The sequence below is a fragment of the Poromitra crassiceps genome (assembly GCF_964638095.1).
Source record: "Poromitra crassiceps genome assembly, chromosome: 15".
NCBI classification, from domain to species: Eukaryota; Metazoa; Chordata; class Actinopteri; order Beryciformes; family Melamphaidae; genus Poromitra; species Poromitra crassiceps.
The window spans coordinates 3,702,582-3,726,165 of record NC_139634.1 but is presented as its reverse complement, the minus strand read 5'-3'; the positions used below and the strand labels follow the sequence as shown (position 1 = coordinate 3,726,165).

Here is a 23,584-nt window from a genome sequence, read left to right as displayed (position 1 = left end):
CAATTCATGTTGCTTGCATGATTCATTGGCATAAATAGCCTACAGAAATGGTTACTTATCACAGAAGCAAAGTCAACAAATTCAAAAAAAGATAGTCACCAAAGTTGTCCAAATAACAGTAACAATGAACAATACACATTATACAATACAAATTATGTCATAATATCGATAAACAAAACAATCAATTATTAATCAAACAATGATTCTAAGTGCATGGATTCTGCAATCTCAAACAATGTTGTGTTTTACAGTCAGTAAAAAAGTGCTACTCCTGTCTCAGACTTTGACATTTTGTTCATGTTTCATGGTTTTCAAAATGAGGTAAATATCTCTGCAAAATGTTTTCTCAGCTTGTTCAGTCATGGTCAGGTTGTCTGTAGTCAGTTTAGGGCCAGTTTGCTTTGGGATTGTGTCAGTTATCGCCAATATGTTTCTTCTTCTTTTAGTTTTGTATGAATTTGCAATAGGCCTATAATGACTGGAGGCAGACTGGTTGACTGGATGAAGCTCCAGGGCCCAGGACTCTTCCACCAGCTCAGCTCTCTTTCAGGGCTTTGTAGTGGCAGGAGTTTGGGTTGCAGTTGAATATTGATTATTGGTGGATATTGATGTCATTCTTCCTGCATGCATGAATTTGGGGCATTTCTCTACAACCCAATCAGACTTGCAGAGATCTAAATGCAAAATGAACACTTATCTTTCGTCAATAGAGAGATCTAATAACTTAGGCCCGGCCCCTCGCACATCAACCGTCGGAGAGGTCACTTCACTCACTGATGACATCACAATTGCACAAGTGACATCACTGATGACATCACAATTGCACAAGTGACATCACTGATGACATCACAATGTCAGCGCAGCTCCATTCCTCTATCTAGTTGTCATCATGCAACCAAAACAACCAAAACAAACTCTCAATTTGAAGAGAGGGGTTTTGCACCGTGGTGAAGTTAGTTAGGTTCACAAATCCAATTGGTTTTGAGATCTGCTTCTCTCTCCCTCGGTACTTCCCTCTCCCTTTACATGTCCTCCTCACGCTACACTTGCAAAATCTGAGGGAAACATCAATGACTCTTCGGGATTAAGGTTTGAATGAAATTAATTTATGTTTCGTTCTTTAAACTGTCCCGACTCATATAGTTCAACGTGCCCCTCTTTATATCAGTGAGTGTTTATCACAGTGGTAAGATCTCACACTTCCATAAGGGAGACCTGGGTTCAAATCCTGGATGTTTTTTTTATGTTGCATAAAGTTAATCTATTTTAACTTCATCATTATGTAATTTAGCTTGCTGGGATACATACAGTATTTGGAACCCTCAAAAGGTTCTATAGCTATAAGACACACCACTAGCTACAACAAATAAGTACACACCAGTACATAAATAAACAACAAATATCACACCACAAAATAAACATTGATGATGATAAGAATAAAATGATATTATAGGTATGATTCAGTTTTTCCAGTCTCATCTCGTATATGGGCGACTGAAATTTCTTCACCCGCCTTTTTTATAATGGCATGACATGCGATAAAACTGCCTCAGAATCAAACATTTATACTGTAGTTTACCCACCTTTTTTTCACCACTAGCACTGCTTCACTGAAAATAAAGAGCTGCGTGATGTATAAGTAGGCTCATTTAACACAAGCCAAGTAATGTTACATTTTCCTCTCCAGATAACATCAATCATCCTATGAGAAACATATGTGCATCAATTGATATATTTTCACCGAGGACAAATCAAAATACAAGAAAAATGCACTCAACCCTCAATAGTTTCTGTGCTGAATAATCCCAAAAATGTCACAGAAAGGAATTACTCCAGGACAGCACTTCAATAACTTTGATATATACTTCAATTTTAAATTTTTATTGTTCGCACACTGACAAGACAAGGACAAGACACCGGACCCCCTGATCCCTCCCTTAAAGTCTAACACCCCCCCCCCCCCATGTGAATTAAGCATATAACACACACACACACAATTTGCAAAATACATTTTAGGTCCTCTGAATTGGGTGTACAAATAGTCACATGGGATATTTACACCCGGGTGTAAATAGTCACATTGTCTATTTACACATCGGGTGCAAATAGCATATGCCCTACTTTGATGACTTCTGGAACGTAAATGCGTGTTTTTAACGCGATTTTTAGAAAATGCTTCAAAAGGCATAAAAGTGATTAACATTTGTGAAGATTGTCCTGCTGAACCCAAATCCGCGCTCCCATAAACTTTTGTTAACCACAGACCATATTTGATGCATTTTAAGTGAATGAAATCGCCATTCTAAAACCCCATAGACTTTTCTCCTGAGGAACCAAAATGGCGGCGATTTCTGGTTAAGCCTAGAAATACGTCATCCCTGCGGTACTCACGTGGGACAAAAATTGCGCCCACTTACTCCCTTTTATATAAGGAGGATATCATTGTGAATAAAAAGCTAACTTTGCAAGGAATAAAATATGACAATGATACAAATGTGTTGAATATAAGGTAACATAACATATGGCGAGGTCGAGGATTATTATTATTAACAAATACACAGCTTAAACATAAATGACCTGTATCCCAATATATCAGCATCATCACAACTCCCATCCAGTAATACTGCCTTTTCTTTCCCTATACTGATCTCCCATTGGTTTACACGTTTGAATGATCCCTCCCAGCGTTATGACCAGACCCAACATCCTTTACACGTACAATACAAACTCTAGCATCTCATCACTCTGGTACTATGTAGTCTGGGATAGTAGAGTATGTTTGGTCCTGGTCCATGGTGGCTGGACTGAGGCTCTGGTAGGTGGAGTCTGGCTCTGATCTGGAGGCTGCAGCAGAGTTCTCATAGTCAGGAATCTGCAACAAACAATATGTTGTTTAGCAAGGTGACCAGACATGAGATACTGACAGGACATATGCAGCTTTACTGTCTATACTCATTTATTCCGGCGTATGTACATTCAGATCAAGCAGGAGCCTGGCTTACACTGAGGCACTCTGCTTTGCTCTGCGCTGGTCACATGTTGTACTGACTTCCTGCCTGGCTTCACCTCTTTAAAATGTCTATGGGCTTCACACAACTGCTCGCGGCTCATGCAAAAAGTTAGACCAGACGCCAAAACTATAATTGCTGCACGACACGTCTGAACAATCTGAATGAATGAATGAATGAATGAATGAATGGTTTATTTTCGGTCATAGGTTATAATGAACCACAAACAAATGTAACAATTTGTGTGAATATACAGCAAGAGAACATCATCATACCTGTACAGACCATTTCACACAAATACAATTTATACAGTCAATGACCGAAAAAAGGAATAGGCTGAAGCCAAGGCTTATTTTTTGCCTATCCTGTATAATCCATTAGAAAAACCCAGAATATCTGCAACAAAATAAAGAATAGAAAGAAAGACAGAATTTACTGTAAGTTATAATCCTGAATTATTTTACTTTTTAAGGCTTTTTTAAACCTCAACAATGATGTACACAATTTCAAATCATCACAAAGGCTATTCCATAGTTTAACTCCCAAAACTGAAACACATCGAGATTTGACATTAATTCTCGCTTTTCCTGTTTTAAAAATGCATAACCCTCTTAAATTATAATTTCCTTCTCTTAAATTAAAAAAATGTTGAATACAAACTGGAAGGCTTTTACTCCTAACACGGAAAACAATTTCTAACGTTTTTATATACACAATATCTACGAATTTTAAGGTGCAGGACCTTATGAATAATGGATTGGTCGATTCGAGGTAACCAACTTTATTTATTATTCTAATAGCTCTTTTTTGTAGTTTAATAATAGGATCTATATTTGTTTTATATACATTACCCCAGACCTCAACACAGTATGACATATATGGCACTATAAGTGAAAAATACAATATATGCAAACATTTCTTATTCAGCAGATCCCTAGTTTTGTACAGAATACCAACAGATTTAGCTAGTTTACTTTTAATATATTCTATATGTGGCTTCCAACAGAGTTTATGATCTATAATTACACCCAAGAATTTAGTTTCATATACTCGTTCAATTTCAGCTCCATTTAGATTCAACTTAATTTCACAGTCAACCATAACACCACCAAACACCATAAATTTTGTTTTGTTTTCATTTAGTGACAACTTATTCCTATCAAACCATTTCTTTAACATAATCTAATCTGTTAACAAGGGTGCCGAAATGAAACTGGGTGCTCTTCCAGATGCATCTGCGTCGCTTCAGCATCTGGTGTGTTTGCAGGATGGCACGCAACCTTATTCCCCATGGAAGTCGGCTGTGGCGGTTTCAGCAACATCAGTGCAGCATTTCTTATAGAAGGTTGGCTTGGAACCCAAACAACTGAAGGAAGCTACGAGGGAGATAGCCATGGCAGCTGAGACCAGCTCAAGATGGTTGCTGTTGGAACCCTTCTGCAGGCAAAGACTAATTTGGTCTTGACTGCCCCATCAGGTGAGGCGTACAGGATAAGGGGCAAAAGGCTCGTGACCCTGTGATACCTGCTGAAGAGAAGGGTTGAACTTCCCAACACTGTGAATGTTCTGACCACCCTTCAAAAAGGAATATCGCCGTGAGGAGGAACTTGCCGCACCATGCTGTATCTTAAGTAGCTCCAGCAGTTGTTGCTTGCAGCAAAGCATCTGTGATGTTGACATCACCTGTCTGACAGTAGAGTATGTTTGGTCCTGACCTGATGATCCATGGTGGCTGGACTGAGGCTCTGGTAGGTGGAGTCTGGCTCAGATCTGGAGGCTGCAGCAGAGTTCACATTCACATAGGTGACACTCTGCAACCAAAAATATGAAGTTTAGCAACGTGACAAGACATGACAGCACACCTTCAGTGGCAATCATGGAGTCCTCCATCTTGCATATATCCTGTGTTCTGCAACACTACTCTCTAAACAGTTTAATGTCAATTTTAAAGAATTTCACATTTTCTAAAACACTTTATACAAATTACAGTTAATACTATGTATTATATTTCTTGTTATTCAACATATTATAAAATATGTTCTCTGTTTTAAAGAGCATACTTAATAGTAAGTGTCAGGGATGTGTTACCGAATGGGCCTAGCGGGCCCAGGCCCAGGGGCCCAAGAGCTCAGGGGGCCCATAACCCAGAGCCTCTTCACAGGGCCACCGCGTCTCTTGCCCGGGCCTGGGACAAACTGATCCCTCACCACTGATATGCTATTCAAAATAGTTGTCCAAATCTAGATAAGGATAAAAACCCACCTATCTTGTCTCCACTTTGTATCTTTGTATCAAACACCTTTGTATCAAACACCAATGCCTGGACAGGAGCTTTCTCCACTCTGCCATAGCAACATGGAACAGTCTTCTCCCCGCGGTTGTTGGAGACATTACATCAAGCAGTGTTGATGCCTTCAAGAAGAGACTGAACAAGCACCTCCTCAGCACGAGACCCTAAAACTCAAGGACTTCTATTTATCATACTTAATCAGTCACATATATGTATGAGTAGCTGCAGATCAATGCTAGGCTCTCTGAATGTTGTTCATGAAGCCTGTATCTGTAATAGCATAAAAAAAATCTCTCTTCCACTCTTTTCCTGGTCATCTCTCTCATGATTAAAGTCCTAAATTCCCACATCGCCCTGCTGTAAATTACCCATGTGTAGCCTTGGTAAAAATCCATTTAGACATCAGGATGTAAATAGTTTAAAAAAACAAGTTAATATGCATAAATACAGTAAAAAATGCATAAATACAGTTTAAATATGTAGGCATGGATAAAAGAAATAAATAAGTATAAAAATGTACATGGATGATAAAATGTATAAATTAGAAGTCATAGGCCCCTATCGTTGCATCAGCCTATAAACAGCACTGAGCGCCCAGCGCAGCGCAGATCAGTGGGCATGGACCAGCCCACTCGATATCTTGGTGTTGGCGCTACACGCAGCCTATAGCATTACAACCACGCCTTTTAAGTGTAAAATTATGCACTATCTGCTCATTGGGTAAGTGCAGTAAACGAATCACATGCTTCACTTTTCAGCTCCAATTCCACGGAGCGATCCAGTCCGGCTTCAGAAAAGCCGAGGGCTCTGATCCCCCCCCCCTTTTATCCCCTTATCCTGTCTCCATATATAGGCTATTATTCCATATTATTCTCAAACCAATCTAACTGCAGTTTAAATACTGCAAGCATGTAAATACGCTACACTATAGCAAGATCAAAGTGAAAAGAATGTTCTAAACGCATCAGCTAGAAAAATATAGCCTATCCCTATGTCATGATGAGATTAATTAGATTGGTGAAAGTTTGTCCAGAATGATATCATTTTCTCTCCCCTGCTGCACAGGTAGGATGATGCACATAAATATAGCCTACATTATGTAAAGTCATTGCAGAAATGAGTTTTTATTGTAAAACTAAACGTGATCGAAGTAGGGCCAATTTATTGGAGCAGACATCACAGTATAGCACATGACAGTAGAAGCGCGTTACGCTGTCACTTATCTAAATCACATTAAATCGACGAGGGATATATATAGGCCCAGGATGACATATATGTTTCACATAGGGTTGTGTTTGGATTTCGTGATTTTATTTTGTCCAATATTGAAATGTTCTACAATAGCATGTTGTGGGAACATTACCCATTATTTAGATCTATTTCGATGTACCTTTCTATCTATTTAGGCAAATTTCGATGCCATTTATTATCGAAATGGATTAGCCCAATGCATGCTGGGAGATTGCACATGTCTGGCTGTTGCAGGGAAGCCGCAGTGAATGTTTGCCCAGAATGATCTCGTTTTCTCTTGCCTTCACTGCACAGGTAGGATGATGCAATAGCCTCTGAATGTCACTGCCTCAAAACTGCCATGTTAGAAAAAACTGTCATGTTGTTATACTATGTACGGTAGAACAACTTATTTTTTCTGAGAGAGAGAGAGAACCGGCGAACTTTTTTTCAAGCAGTCTGTATTGTGCCTGTCAGACTGATGAGTAAGAGAGAGGGAGTGACACAGAGAGAAGGGACAGAGGAAAGGGCAGAGGAGCGCTCCGCACAACCAGCGCACTGAATAGGCCTGGTTTTCAAAAGCGCAAAGCGCTAAATTTACCACAGGTGGGAAGATATCATTAGGCCGGTATTTAAGGCCGAAACACCCATCCTCGCCCATTCTGGGACTGCCCCACGCCCAGTTCGCCTAAAGCGCATTTGGGGGCCTAAAGCCATGTTGATATCTTCCCGAGGCAGGCGCAAGGCACGTTTTTTTTGCGTTTAAGGCCAGTTTTTGCGCCGAAGGCCTGTGGGAGAATAGGGCCCATACTGTTTAGGGCCTGTGTCCACCTAGCGTCTTTTACTCAGGTCCAGCGTCTTTTTTCAGTTGTTTCCAATGGGGGGAGAGCGTAGCCTATGCCGGCGCACACGGACGTGTAGAGAAAGTGCGCTGCACCCAGCGTATATTTTCAGAGCGCTCCGCCGTTTTTGTGCGCCGGCTCCCAGCGCTTCCAGCTGAGAATAATTTAACTTTTCAGAAAGACGCTGGTGTCGGGTGCTCCTTTTCTGGCAACTAATCATATGGAGAAACTATTGCAACAGAGACAGAAAGGCTCAATTGTGGGAGCAGATTGGCTAAACACTTAATATTTCTGGTGAGTTGTGCTTACTGCTTTTAATAATGTATATTGGATAACCCTTCTAGTGTAACACATCAGAAAATGTATGATGCTATAATGGTACAGTATAAAGGTTATGGTTGGATATTTGACATTTCTATTGTGTAAATTGGGTAAACTGTGCCGAAATTGGGCTCTCTCAGCCCTTCTGGGGCAGTTTAGGAGAAAAAAATTGTCGTTTTTGCTTGAAAACACCAATCCATTTTGAGAGGAACTGGCCCCCCGAAGCCGCAGAGGGCTCAAATTCGGTGCCCATGATCAGAATGCCCATGCGATCCACTGTGCCGAATGTCAGTGCTCTGGTACCTTCTGGGGCAGTTTAGGAGAACAAAATTGTCATTTTTGCTTGAAAACACCAATCCATTTTGAGAGGAACTGGCCCCCCGAAGCCGCAGAGGGCTCAAATTCGGTGCCCATGATCAGAATGCCCATGCGATCCACTGTGCCGAATATCAGTGCTCTGGAACCTTCTGGGGCAGTTTAGGAGAAAAAAAATGGTTGTTTTTGCTTGAAAACACCAATCCATTTTGAGAGGAACTGGCCCCCCGAAGCCGCAGAGGGCTCAAATTCGGTGCCCATGATCAGAATGCCCATGCGATCCACTGTGCCGAATGTCAGTGCTCTGGTACCTTCTGGGGCAGTTTAGGAGAAAAAAATGGTTGTTTTTGCTTGAAAACACCAATCCATTTTGAGAGGAACTGGCCCCCCGAAGCCGCAGAGGGCTCAAATTCGGTGCCCATGATCAGAATGCCCATGCGATCCACTGTGCCGAATATCAGTGCTCTGGAACCTTCTGGGGCAGTTTAGGAGAAAAGAATTGTCGTTTTTGCTTGAAAACACCAATCCATTTTGAGAGGAACTGGCCCCCCGAAGCCGCAGAGGGCTCAAATTCGGTGCCCATGATCAGAATGCCCATGCGATCCACTGTGCCGAATGTCAGTGCTCTGGTACCTTCTGGGGCAGTTTAGGAGAAAAAAATGGTAGTTTTTGCTTGAAAACACCAATCCATTTTGAGAGGAACTGGCCCCCCGAAGCCGCAGAGGGCTCAAATTCGGTGCCCATGATCAGAATGCCCATGCGATCCTAACCCTAACCCTAACCCTAACCCTAAACCTACCTCTCCCACCCCCATGCCTAAACATAACGTCGGCATAGCGGGCGGACCCCGGGGCGTAACGTTACGGCGGCCACGGTACGTGATGCCCTGCTCGGCCAGCTGCTGAAGGAAATGTCCCGGCACAGCCCGGGCCGGGCTGAGCTGTAGATAGTTAGGGGGATGTTGATATATCAATTGATAGCTTGCTTGTTACGTCCAAGTCACGTTTGTCATCGATGGTCAAATTCGTTTTGACAATCCGTTGCTCGTTGATATAATTTTTTACAACTACCAAATTTAGTAGCCAAAGCAGAGATCGCCTGTCTGTTTCTGTTATGCATGACTATATATCTGTCTGTCTTATCTATCTACATGTATCTATCTATCTATCTATCTATCTATCTATCTATCTATCTGGAGAGATAGATAATCTATTAGATAATCTATTATTATTATATATATATATATATATATATATATATATATATATATATAGAGCTGTATATCATTACTATGAATATGTCAAAAACCACATCCATACAACCTCAGACTATTTTATTGTATTAATGTAAGGACCTAATAATTACATTTGTATCTCAAATCTTTTCTCATTTCTTCATATTCAATATTTCTGTTTTCCTCCACCAGGGGGAAATTACAATGAATATGATGATGTTTTGACTGGCAGGCAATTAGACAGATGGGCGTGGCAAACGTGATTTGAATGTAGAAGGTGGAGAATCAGTATTTGTAAAATATAACCACAAAGGAAAGGATTCAAATATATTTTTTAATACTACACTAACTGATTGGAATGGACTTGACCCACCTCGTGCTGGATGTTGAAGGCGGTGCAGAACCTGGAGGTGGTGTAGCTTTTACACTGGATGAAGCTCTTCCCCCTCCCAGAGGAAGTGCTGGGTGGGCAGCAGCCCCCCCGGGAGCTCAAAGATGTAGAAGTCACTGTCGTTGGACAGCACCGGGCACTTCCACTCACTGGCCAGGGCGGCGATCTCACGGTCGGCCTCTCCAAAGCACTGGGCCAGCGGGACCTCCAGGCGGGCCAGTGACTGCTTGAACACCTGCTTGGCCAGTGGAGGCAGGATTCTCTCATTCCCGCCCATCTCTGCCGCCACGTCGGCATTCTGGATCTGCTGTTCATCTTTCTTCCTCGAGGTATCCAGTTTCTTACCTAGGGATGGGACGGACCAAAAAGAAATATATCGATCATGATCCTCTTACAATATTATCGATAGACAAGCGCCAAATTGTGACATTTACCCTGAAATGTGTATTTTTTGCATTCTTTCGTGTTTTTTTCTCTGTAAACTTAGTTTGCACAGATTGAAAATGTTAAGTGTATCCTTTAAACATTGTAACTTCACACATTCAGTCAGTGAGTGTGTGGTAAAGGGGCACTATGCAGTAAGCACTTTCTATATTGTTTCATGTCAATTCTGTGAATAAATACATAATTGCTGTGTTGTTTTTCAACTTTTTAGGGGTATTTTTCTCTTCCATTACACAGATATGATGTATCGTTCATGGAATTGCCTGCAATGTATCGATCAACTTCTTTTCAACTTGATCATGCACTGTATCATGTATTATTGTACTGTTTCATGATGTTTTCTTTAACTGTAAAGTGTTTCGGGACCATGTCTCATGGTGATTTTACACTATAGGGATCTCGCTCGCTCAATTCCTAGGCTCGCCCGTCCTGCACCTCGCATTTGCAGCTCGGCTGCTGTGTGGCCAATGAGACCAGCATCACTGATGATGTTACAGTGGGCTTTCATCAGTGGGATTTATGGGGGATTTATGACATCACTGATGATGTCACAGTGGAATTTATGGCATCACTGATTATGTCACAGTGGGATTTATGACATCATGGATGATGTCACAGTGGGATTTATGACATCACAGTGGGACAATCACAGTGGAACAGAGAAAAACAGAGACCCAGCTCCCATTTATATACTGATGATAAATAAAAGTGAATTGAATTGAATTATAGCTGTGTCCCGATACCATCGTTAAGTAGTGTGATAGTATCATATCATGAGTTACTCTGTGATTCCCACCCCCAGGGGCGTTTCTAGAACTCCCCGAGGGAGAATCTTTTTCAACAGGTAACTGCATAATCTTTGATACATTTGAGATGAATCCTGAAAGCCTAGATCAGCCCTATTCTTACCGGTGATGTCTGTGCCTCCGTCCTGGAACACGTATGCCTGGATCTGACAGTCTTCCAGGGCTTTGAAGAACGTTCTGATGCGCTCCTCAAACGCAGCGTACTCCCCGCCGTGGTTCTGGTCCAGGTCAGACTCGAAGTACAACCTGTAGCACAGGTTCCCCCCGTCAATCACCAGCCGGCTGTCCCTGAACGGGACGTCCCGGTACACCTGGCCGCTGTGGGCCTCCATCAAGCTGCTCAAGCCCTGAACCCCCATCCTGCTCTGCTCTGTGTGGACCACACACTGCAGCTTCAGCAGCCTGTCTGTACTCTGTACAAGAGAGGCAGTGTGATTTCCCTATGTTTCACTTCCCTGAGAGACAGAGAGAGGGAGAGGGAGGGAGAGAGAGAGAGGGAGAGAGAGAGAGGGAGAGAGAGACTGAGATAGAGCATTCTATTTCCTTAGGTTTCACTTTCCTGAGAGAGAGAGAGAGAGAGAGAGAGAGAGAGAGAGAGAGAGAGAGAGAGAGAGCGTAGCTAGCTCAGTCGCATTGAGTGATCTTTGTTTTAGTTTTTATGCCTCCGCCGGCGATAGCCAGGCCGGAGGCATTATGGGTCCGGGTTGTCCGTCCGTCCGTGCGTCCGTACGATGTTCGTTAACGTTAAATATCGTTAAATATCTGAGGAACGCCTTGACGGAATTTCATCAAATTTGCCTCAAACATCGACTTAGACACAAGGATGATCTGATTAGATTTTGGTGGTCAAAAGTCAAAGGCCAAGGTCACTGTGACCTCTCGAACGCCATTTTCAAGCTTGTTAGCGCGATATCTCAGGAATGCCTTGACGGAGTTTCATCAAATTTGCCTCAAACATCGACTTGGACTCAAGGATGAACTGATTAGATTTTCGTGGTCAAAGGTCAAGGTCACTGTGACCTCACAAATGCCATTCCCAAGTTCGTTAAAGCGATATCTCAAGAACGGCTTGATGGAATTTCTGCCAATTGGGCTCAAACGTCGACTTGGGCTCAAGGATGAAAGGATTACATTTTGGTGATCAAAGCTCAAGGTCACTGTGACCTCTCCAACGCCATTTTCAAGCTTGTTAACGCCATATCTCAAGAACGGCTTGATAGAATTTCTTCTGATTTGGCTCAAACATCGACTTGTTCACAGATGAGTTGAGAGTGCAGCTGAGCTGAAACATGTATGAGCAGGATGAAGGTGAGTCTGACGCGTTCTCCTCTGGAGGAAACAAACTGTACATACAAACGTTACCACTTGTGTTGTGTCAGCGAATATAAGAGCTAGCGAATATAAGAAGTTCCGGTGAGGTTTTTCAAAGTAAAAGGACGATTCTGCACAATTATAGAGCAGACAGAGGCGATTGAAAAATGATTATTTTCCACATTAAACTAATAAAATAAGAATTTAAATGAAGATATAAAATACAAATAATGTTTCTGTATCACAATAACATTGAGAACGTTCTCAGTATCGTAATAGATAAAAGCTGTTCACTGGAGTGGATAGCCTTTACAAATTGGACACTGGACAGGTTGTTGTTCAAAGTGGGAGCTTGCCCCATCACCTAATTCTTGATATTGAATTGGACAAGGACCCTATGGGCTCTATTCTCCCACAGGCCATCGGCGCTATTACGGGCCTTAACCGCAAAAAAACGTGCCTTGCGCCTGTTTCGGCAAGATAGCAATAGGCTTTAGGCTGCCAAATGCGCTTTAGGCCGAATGGGCGTGGCGCAGTCCCAAAGTGGGCGTGTCGGCGCTAAATACCAGCCTAGTCATATCTTGGGAGCTGGCCTACATTTAGCGCTTTGCGCTTTTCAAAAGCAGGCCTATTCTTTGCCTTCACTGCTTCTTCTCTGTCACCCTTCTCTCTCTCTCTCTCTGAGTTCCCAGCATGCATTGTGTTTCTTCATTTCGCTACTAAATAGCCACCAAATGAGCCAAAATAGATATAAAAGGTAGTTCTAAATTAATGTGTAATGGTAACACAGCCTGCCATTGTCAACATTTCAATATTGGACCAAATAAAACCTCGAAATGAAAACACCACCCTATGTGAAACATATATGTCCTCCTGGGCATATATATACCCCTTGTCGAGTTAACGTGATTTAGAGAAGTAACAGCGGAACGCGCTTCGGAACGCGCTTCTAATGGCATCTGCTATACTGTGATGTCCGTCCAATAACTTGGCCCTATTTCACATTTAGTTTTACAATAAAAACACATTTATGCAATGACTTGACATAATGTAGGGTATATTTATGTGCATCATCCTTCCTGCAGCAGGCGAGAGAAAATGATATCTTTCTGGACAAACTTTCACCAATCTAATAGGCTATATTTTTCTAGCTGATGCATAGAACATTATTTTCACTTTGATCTTGCTATAGTGTAGCGTATTTACATGCTTGCAGTATTGAAACTGCAGTTAGATTGGTTTGAGAAGCATAATAATATGGAATAATAGCCTATAATGCAGACAGACAGGCTGGATGAAGGGAGGGGGGGGGGGGGGGCAGAGCGTTTGGCTTTCGTCTGGTTTTGCGGGATCACTGGAATTGGAGCTAAAAAGGCAAGCGTGCGATTCGTTTATTGCACTTATCCAATGAGCATGACCGTGCATAATTTTACGCCTAAAAGGCGTGGTTGTAATGCTTTGGGCTGCATCTAGCGCCAGCACGACGATATCAAGTGCGCCTTTCCACGCCCACTGCTTTGATCTGCGCCTGCCGCTCGGCCTAGAAACTGCGCCGATGCAACGATAGGGGCCTATGTGTTTATTGTTTGGGCTGCCAGTCACACAACTTAAAGGTTTACATTCCAAAAGGCTTATATGTATCCTGTATAGGAAAATATATTGCTGAAATTGATAAGCCTCCAAAAATAGCGGGATGGCAGAAGGTTATTTTTGATATAATACCTATGGAATATTTAACTTACAGATCAAAGTGTAAAATTAAAGTTGAACTGTGGTTGTCTGTCTCTAGCCTGGATCACTTCCTGTGTGCTTCTAGAAAAGGTCTGTGTTGCAACTTGCTTCCGCGGCACGTTACTTTGTTGAATAACTTAATTGAATTTCTCCTATGAAATTATTAACACCAGCGATTGTTCGACCAACGTGAACCTCGTCAACCAAGAGCACGTCGACCAAACAATCGACCAATCGACCAGGAGGGGGCAGCCCTAGACTCCACAAGATGTACAAATACATAACTGCTCAAGTGTTGACACTGCTGTATGAGAATAATGTTTTGAAATAGATGCTGTCTCCAAGGGTAAGCCCCCACCCTTTATTTTAATGTATATTATTCTTTTTTACCTCCTCCCGAGCTTAGCTGAGAGTGTGATGTGATAGAGGGGGTCTACCCGAGCATGTGCATATATCGTTTGTGCTGCCACTTTCGACACAGGGGTGTACATTGTCCAATATTTGTACAAAAATGTCAATATGAGTGAATATTTAGCGGCCTGCCAAGTTTTGTTGTACTCCTACTGAGCTTAGCTGAGAGTGTGATGTGATAGACGGGGTCTCCCCGAAAGATTTATATTATTATTGTTGATTTATTAACTGGCCCCTGGCCTCCTGTCATTTTGCAGAGGTGGCCCCCGAGCTAAGCAGGTTGAGTATCCCTGATATAGGCCATATACTGCCCTACAATACATGATGGAACATGATTTCAGTAATGTCAGTGAAATAAACCATATCTTATGTTATTCATAACTGTGTTCACAACTTACCAACACTCCCTTCCAAAATGCAAGAATATTTTGTCAAAATACATGAACTATCAAAACATTGCAAACAGCTCTCAATATCTAATAATTATTTATTAGATAAACATAAATAATTATTATGTAATAAATAAATAATTTATTATTAAAACACTAGTGCATGTTCTCTTACAGCAGTCATTAGGGCTGGCACGGATCAGAAAACCCACGGATCGGATCGCGTGACGGATTTTGAGCCACGGATCACAGATTTTTTTGGATCAGCAAAAAAAAAATCTCAGATTTTTTCTCTCAAAATTAGATTTTAGATTCGATTTTTAAATACTATTATACTTCTCTAACCATTTGTTGCCCTGCACAGCTCAAAAATATTTTTTTCTCATAAGTGACACAATTTTTGCTTTTACTCTGAAGGCAGAAAAACCTAACTTCCTGTTTCAGCGTGGCGCTGCTATGCATAACTTCCTGGCTGTTACTTGCTAACTGCAGTCACTTGACATGGGTGGTACAGACCGGGTGAGTCTGGAAAGCTACTCGGTGGCCCCACGTGTTGTTTTGTTCTTATGTGTCCTAAAGGCAACATTTCACCGTCCAGTGATAATGTGTTCGTGAAAAGTGTCCGCGTGTGTTGTGGCTCTCGTTATCTTGTGCAGCCCGCAACATGCTGCTCGCATTCCTTTTTCAGCGGGGAGAAGGGTTGAGGAAGCTCACTTGTGCTTGCCATGATGATGCCTGTCTGTGTCTGGCTGCGCTGAAGGCGTTCTCATACACTAACGTTAAACGTTAAATGAAACGAAGGGGGGGGGGGGGGGGCCTTCAGAGAGACTTTACAGCGGGGAGAAGGGTTGAGGAAGCTCACTTGTGCTTGCCATGATGATGCCAGTCTGTCTGGCTGCGCTGCAGGCGTTCTCATACACTAACGTTAAACGTTAAATGAAACGAAAGGGGGGTGGGGGGGCGGGGTGGTGGAACCATGGATGTTCCGAACCGCGTTCCAAACCGTGGGGGCTGATCCGCACGGGTCACGGATTATCCGTGATCCGTGCCAGCCCTAGCAGTCATAGCACAATACTAAAATACTAACAGATAGTAAATGTATGGATTATTCTTTTTCGCAAACATGCTATATCAAAACTGAATGACTCATCTATAATTTATACAATATGAAAAATAAGTGACAGATTTGCTGCAGCAAAGACTTTATTTGCAATAGAAAATTACTGATCAACAAAAATCTGCAATATATAATATACAAAGAGAAAAGGGCATTTTTTGACATTTCACTGTCGCCATCTTGGTTATTTGGAGTCACAAGTGACATGAATTTAGATGAGAAGAGCTGCAGCACCTCCTGCTATTGGTCTGTGATCGGCAAGCTGCACGATCACTGGACAGACGACCTGTCAATCACGCCCCAAAACATAATCTGCTTTATCATCTATTTGACTCTAAATATAATATATATAATAATGTACTAAATGAACAGTGAATGATTGAGACCATAAACTGATTAGAAAGTGTTTACTGAGGTCATCAATCAAGTGGGAAGTAGGGTCGCTTATTTTTCCAATTCACTTCCATACAACACACTTCTTTTGCAGCCAGTGAAATCACCCCCTGCAGGCCATTCGAAATAATGCAGGTTTAAGTTACTTTCAAATTGGCTTCACAAACGGAGCTAGGAGCTAGCCCACTGGTTCTGACATTCAGTGTAAGCATTAGTAAACTGGCAGTAAAAATCCATAGTTTTGGTCTTGGTTGAGCTTGTGTGTAAAAGTATGTTAGACCCCCACAGGTGTGTGTGATCATGAGGTCAGACTCTCCTTATGGGACCTCAGCCCCCATTGGCCCCCACATAACTCCACCCTCCTTATGGTAGCTCAGCCCCCATTGGCCCCCAGATAACTCCACCCTCCTTATGGGAGCTCAGCCCCCATTGGCCCCCACATAACTCCACCCTCCTTATGGGAGCTCAGCCCCCATTGGCCCCACATAACTCCACCGTCCTTATAGGAGCTCAGCCCCCATTGGCCCCCACATAACTCCACCCTCCTTATGGGAGCTCAGCCCCCATTGGCCCCCACATAACTCCACCCTCCTTATGGGAGCTCAGCCCCCATTGGCCCCAAATAACTTCAACTTCCTTATGGTAACTCAGCCCCCATTGGCCCCCACATAACTCCACCCTCCTTATGGGAGCTCAGCCCTCATTGGCCCCCACATAACTCCACCCTCCTTATGGGAGCTCAGCCCCCATTGGCCCCCACATAACTCCACCCTCCTTATAGGAGCTCAGCCCCCATTGGCCCCACATAACTCCACCCCTGCTTCCATCTGAAACACAATGACAAAAAGAGGAGACTCTCCTGCACTAAAATACACTGTGAGCTCTCTGTTCCCTCAGACAGATGGTAAATGGTAAAATGTGTTTGCTGTGTTTGGATCCACACTGAGATGACATGCAGGCATCTGATGGAGAGAAGAACACACACACACACACACACACACACACACACACAGCTGACATCAGAAATCACCGTTCACTGAGACTCTTCATCAGCTCTCAGTCAGTGAGAAGCCAGTAGAAAGACTGGGAGAGATAATTTAAACTGTGTGTGTGTGTGTGTGTGTGTGTGTGTGTGTGTGTGTGTGTGCGTGTGTGTGTGAGTGAGAGAGTGTGAGGTAGTGTGTTCATGGTGTGTCAATACTCACATGTTGTCAGGATGTCAGCTGTGATCCAGGTTTATTTTTTCCTTTGTAATAGTTTATCATACTCCACCCTGTAGAGATGAAGACAACATCATCATCATCATCATCAGTCATCTGCAGGTTGTCACATGATCAACACTCTCAGCTGGAAACTCTCTCTGCTTCTGGCTGATCTGATTGACCTTCAGATGAAGAAGAACTAGAGGGACAAAGCTGTCTTTATCTGTCACATATACACCCACAACACATGCAGCCAATCACACATACACACACACACACACACACACACACACACACACACACACACACACACACACACACACACACACACACACACAGGTGAGATGAACCCAGGATCTTCATGCTGTGAGGCAACAGCGCCACCTTGCTGCCCTCCACCACCATCAGTGAGAAAAGTAGCCATTGATGTGGTTGAGGATTAAAGGCTCCTCCAGTCAGTTTTCCTGCCTGTAGAAGCGTTGGTGTTCTATGAAAACCTTCTAATATCTATCTCGTATAGTCACACCTCATCTGATTTGACCAAAGAACTGACATTGAGAAGAACCAAAGGCTCATAGCTTGTTCCACTGCAACATATTATGTGTAATATTATGTGCTCTGAACGTTCTGTGTAATTACCACATTAATGATCATATTTTAAATTCCTTTGTTGCCTCCAACACTCTCACATCAAAGTTTGTCCTCCATAGATGATGGAGGCCATTTTGGAGCCATTTGGAGCCCTGTGTGTTTAAAACGATGGAGAATAAATATCATCACCAAAGTTCATCTTCATTCATTTGAAGAGACCAGGAATGTGTGAAAACAATAGGAAGACAATGTGAGTCCTAAGCCTGATTTCAGATGAAATGACTCTATATAGACATCCTCAAATTAAGTTTCACCACAATATTCATATAATATTCATGTCAGCACATCATTAAAAAATGCTGTCTGACCTCAGAGTCTCCAGGCTGCAGTGTGGACTCTCCAGAAGATCAGACAGGTGCTTCACTGCTGAATCCTCCAGGCTGTTGCCACTCAGGTGCAGCTCTCTCAGATGGGAGGAGGGGTTGGACTTCAGAGCTGAGGCCAGAGAAGCACAGCTGCTCTCTGACAAGCTGCAGCGCTCCAATCTGAATAAAGAATAAAACATGTAGATAGAAAATAAAACATTCCTGCATAGAAAACCTGATTGAAACCATGTTTCATAATCCACTCAGAGCTGTGGAGGTTTTAAATATACATGTTTCTAAAATGGTGAAGTCAACTGAAAGCAGCTGAAGCCAACAGGCTGCCAGGTTCAAAAAGACATAACAAGGACAGAGCAGCACTCATTCATATGAATGACAACATGCTGCTGCTTCAATAAACAAGCAGAGACTGAAGAGTGAGTTAGTGAGCGGAGGCTTTTCTTCACTATAAAATAAATCAGCAGAAACTAATAAAAAAGATGAGAATGTAAATGTGTGGCTGGTGGAACAAACTTCCACTTGAAAGAGTGGCATCACTCAGCTCAACACACAGAGCTCAACTTGGACATTGTAGCCGACTTGCAAAAAGATGTTTGTGTCTCTGTAATCAGAGTTTCAGGCCCGTCAATTCCCCGTGCCAAACACGTTTCTATTGACCAGTTTTATTTATATTTATTTTTTAACCAAAGGGCATGACCCAGATATCTCTTTTTCCTCTGTGTAATTACTCAGAGAGGGAGAGAGAGAGAGAGAGAGAGAGAGAGGGGGAGAGAGAGAGAGACATGTACCCTAACAACATACCCTGAAAGCTGAAAGACATTAACCTTTATTTGCATTTGCATGTATTTGTTGGTACTTTTCAAATTCACCATACAAAAAAGAAAGTTATAGAGACAGGTGCTTTTCAACAGGCTGATAGTCTGGATTGGAACATCTAAATATGGTTATCATCATCAATAGGTCATCATCGTCAGGCGGAAACGTCATATCTCCAAAATGGCAACTTTTCAGGAAAAACAAAAAAACTAAACTGTGCTCTTAAAATACTGAACACCACATCGTCAAAGTTGGCACGCTTTCATTATAGTCAGTTTCTCGCTGGATGTGTCATTACATTATTAATATCTTAGCTGAATAAGCTCAAATGATGTTACAGGATTATCAGTCCGTCTTTGAGGCACTTTCTCCCGGGCGAGCAGCCTCACATAGCTGCAACCCTTCAGGAGCACACGGGCGCACACAACAGCTCCTCCAGCAGCGACCTGGAGCCGGCTCACAGGCTGAGTTAGAGGCTCCATCTCGGGGGAACACAGACTCTCACTAACTCTAACATGACTCTCATCAGAAACCACTTTGATCTGCATAGTTTAAATGAGTTTGCAGCCTGGGGATAATTTGAAAACATTGTATTGATCGATTTACGTCAGATGAAGCCAGAAATAAACAAAATGAACGGCGCTGTGCGGTTTTGGTCAGCGTGTCTGTTTTCCAGGTATAATACTCCTGCTGGGGCTTGTAGGGTAGGAGCTTCGAGGTTTGAACGACAGTTTGAGGGTGAATGGAGTTAGGAGACTTACTCACAAGATCGTTTGAATGCTTTTCCACTGGTTAAGTTTAGTAAAACCCACAGACAGACGTGAAGGCTGACCAATGGCATTGATTTATGACCAAAAATAAAAATGTGAGAAAATGAATATTATACAACATAGGTCACTAATAGGCAGACCGCGGTCCGAATCCGGACCGAGACGCCGTCCTATGCGGACCCAGACCTATAAGCTGTTATTATATTGAGATTCTTCTTCAATGTTGAAGTGTTTCTATTTTTAAATGGCGCAGCTTTTCTGGCTATTCTAGCATTTACGGTACTGGTTTAGAGTCTCACGTGACGTTACTCGGCCAATGAAATTTACATTCCAGCCATTCAAGATGCCTCCGTGCGGCAGCGCTCCACTCTGCTTGTCAGTGAGCAGCGATACACACACACACACACACACACACACACACACACACACACACACACACACACACACACACACACATCAAAGTTTGTCCTCCATAGATGATGGAGGCCATTTTGGAGCCATTTGGAGCCCTGTCTTTAAAACGATGGAGAATATCGTCACCAAAGTTAATCTTCATTCATTTGAAGAGACCAGGAATGTGTGAAAACAATAGGAAGACAATGTGAGTCCTAAGCCTGATTTCAGATGAAATGACTCTATATAGACATCCTCAAATTAAGATGAATCACAATATTCATATAATATTCATGTCAGCACATCATTAAAAAATGCTGTCTGACCTCAGAGTCTCCAGGCTGCAGTGTGGACTCTCCAGAAGATCAGACAGGTGCTTCACTGCTGGCTCCTCCAGCTTGTTCCAGCTCAGGTCCAGCTCTCTCAGATGGGAGGAGGGGTCGGACTTCAGAGCTGAGGCCAGAGAAGCACAGCTGCTCTCTGACAAGCTGCAGCGCTCCAATCTGAATAAAGAATAAAACATGTAGATAGAAAATAAAACATTAGAAAACCTGATTGAAACCATGTTTCATAATCCACTCAGAGCTGTGGAGGTTTTAAATATACATGTTTCTAAAATGGTGAAGTCAACTGAAAGCAGCTGAAGCCAGGTTCAAAAAGACATAACAAGGACAACGCAGCACTCATTCATATGAATGACAACATGCTGCTGCTTCAATAAACAAGCAGAGACTGAAGAGTGAGTTAGTGAGTGGAGGCTTTTCTTCACTATCAAATAAATCAGCAGAAACAAATACAAAAAGATGAGAATGTAAATGTGTGGCTGGTGGAACAAACTTCCACTTGAAAGAGTGGCATCACTCAGCTCAACACACAGAGCTAAACTTGGACATTGTAGCCTACTTGCAAAAAGATGTTTGTGTGTGTCTCTGTAATCAGAGTTTCAGGCCCGTCAATTCCCGTGCCAAACACGTTTCTATTGACCAGTTTTATTTATATTTATTTTTTAACCAAAGGGCATGACCCAGATCTCTCTTTTTCCTCTGTGTAATTACTCACCAGCAGTGGGCAGGAGAGAGAGAGAGAGAGAGGGAAAGAGAGGGAGAGAGAGAGAGAGGGGGAGAGAGAGAGAGAGAGGGAGAGAGAGGGAGAGAGAGAGAGGGAGCGAGAGAGAGGGGATTAAAGCATGTACCCTAACAACATACCCTGAAAGCTGAAAGACATTACCGTAACCTTTATTTGCATTTGCATGTATTTGTTGGTACTTTTCAAATTCACCATACAAAAAAGAAAGCTATAGAGACAGGTGTTTTTCAACAGGCTGATAGGCTGGATTGGAACATCTGAATATGGTTATCGTCATCGTCGCTGTCAGGCAGAAACCTCATATGGCATCTTTTCAGGAAAAACTAAAAAACTAAACTGTGCTCTTAAAATACTGGGGCCAGTTGCACCAACTGGTCTTACACTGGTCTTAAGCTAAGTTGGTCGTAACTTTACGACCTAACAGCTACGCCGGTTGCACCAAGACGGCTTAATCCTTCTTTTCACTACGCCCAGGCGTAACTCCTACGCCTGGTCAGGAGGAGGCGTAGCGCCTGCCTGTAACAGAGATCTCCGCGGAGACCTTTTTGCGTCCTACCGTCATCATCGTAACACAGCCACTTCTCCGTCTTTGAAGCACGATGTTAAGATTATAACTAACTAGTTGTGTGGCTTAGCCTTCCCAAATGTTGCCGTTAATTTTTTTAGAATTTAATACATAGAATTGGGAACATTGGGTACATTCAATTTCATTCAGACTGTCTGTCTGGCTCAATTGCCGCCATTTTTCCCCCGGAGCGAGGGAGGGTGGGAGGAGTGTAGTGTAGTGATGCACTTACAGTAGTGGCTGAGAGAGGGTAGTGGCACAGTGCGCTCCAAGCAGGTCGCGAGGCACACATCATCCAATCAGGGTGCATTCCCTGGCAATTCACATGGACGCGCATTGCTACGACCGATTTAGTTAAGACCAGACGTAAGCCGTGTTGGTGCAACAGGCGTAAATCCACTCTAAAGACTGGTCTTAACTAAGACCGACGTAGGAGTTACGACCAGGCATAGTTAAGACCAGTTGGTGCAACCGGCCCCAGAACACCACATCGTCAAAGTTGGCACGTCTTCATTATAGTCAGTTTCTCGCTGGATGTGTCATTACATTATTCATATCTTAGCTGAATAAGCTCAAATGATGTTACAGGATTATCAGTCTGTCTTTGAGGCACTTTCTCTGGGGTGAGCAGCCTCACATAGCTGCAACCCTTCAGGAGCACACGGGCGCACGCAACAGCTCCTCCAGCAGCGACCTGGAGCCGGCTCACAGGCTGAGTTAGAGGCTCCGTCTCGGGGGAACACAGACTCTCACTAACTCTAACATGACTCTCATCAGAAACCACTTTGATCTGCATAGTTTAAATGAGTTTGCAGCCTAGGGATAATTTGAAAACATTTTATTGATCGATTTACGTCAGATGAAGCCAGAAATAAACAAAATGAACGGTGCTGTTCGGTTTTGGTCAGCGTGTCTGTTTTCCAGGTATAATACTCCTGCTGGGGCTTGTAGGGGAGGAGCTTCAAGGTTTGAACGACAGTTTGAGGGTGAATGGAGTTAGGAGACTTACTCACAAGATGGTTTGAATGCTTTTCCACTGGTGAAGTTTTGTAAAAGCCACAGACAGACATGAAGGCTGACCAATGGCATTGATTTATGACCAAAAATAAAAATGTGAGAAAATGAATATTATACAACATAGGTCACTAATAGGCGGACCGCGGTCCGAATCCGGACCGAGACGCCGTCCTATGCGGACCCAGACCGGGAAGCTGTTATTATATTGAGATTCTTCTTCAATGTTGAAGTGTTTCTATTTTTAAATGGCGCAGCTTTTCTGGCTATTCTAGCATTTACGGTACTGGTTTAGAGTCTCACGTGACGTTACTCGGCCAATGAAATTTACATTCCAGCCATTCAAGATGCCTCCGTGCGGCAGCGCTCCCCTCTGCTTGTCAGTGAGCAGCGATACACGCACGCACGCACGCACGCACACACACACACACACACACACACAAATTTTGGGGCATGTTGAATGTGTATAACCTATTTTACCGACCCATTAGGTCGCGACAGTGCTCTCCAGATTAGAGAAAGTTGAGTAAA

The 23,584-nt window shown here is 42.9% G+C and overlaps 1 protein-coding gene across 1 annotated transcript; it reads right to left on the bottom strand.

Annotated features, from left to right (window-relative positions):
* Nucleotides 1-9,617: 9,617 nt before the first annotated feature.
* LOC310789942 (single-strand DNA endonuclease ASTE1-like) lies at nucleotides 9,618-11,283 on the bottom strand. The gene is made up of 2 exons (XM_083651662.1): nucleotides 10,985-11,283; nucleotides 9,618-9,976 (listed from the first exon to the last, which is right to left on the bottom strand). Exons 1-2 carry the CDS (start codon nucleotides 11,238-11,240, stop codon nucleotides 9,663-9,665), a joined length of 570 nt encoding a protein of 189 aa, XP_083507788.1. The 5' UTR covers nucleotides 11,241-11,283; the 3' UTR covers nucleotides 9,618-9,662.
* Nucleotides 11,284-23,584: the final 12,301 nt, after the last annotated feature.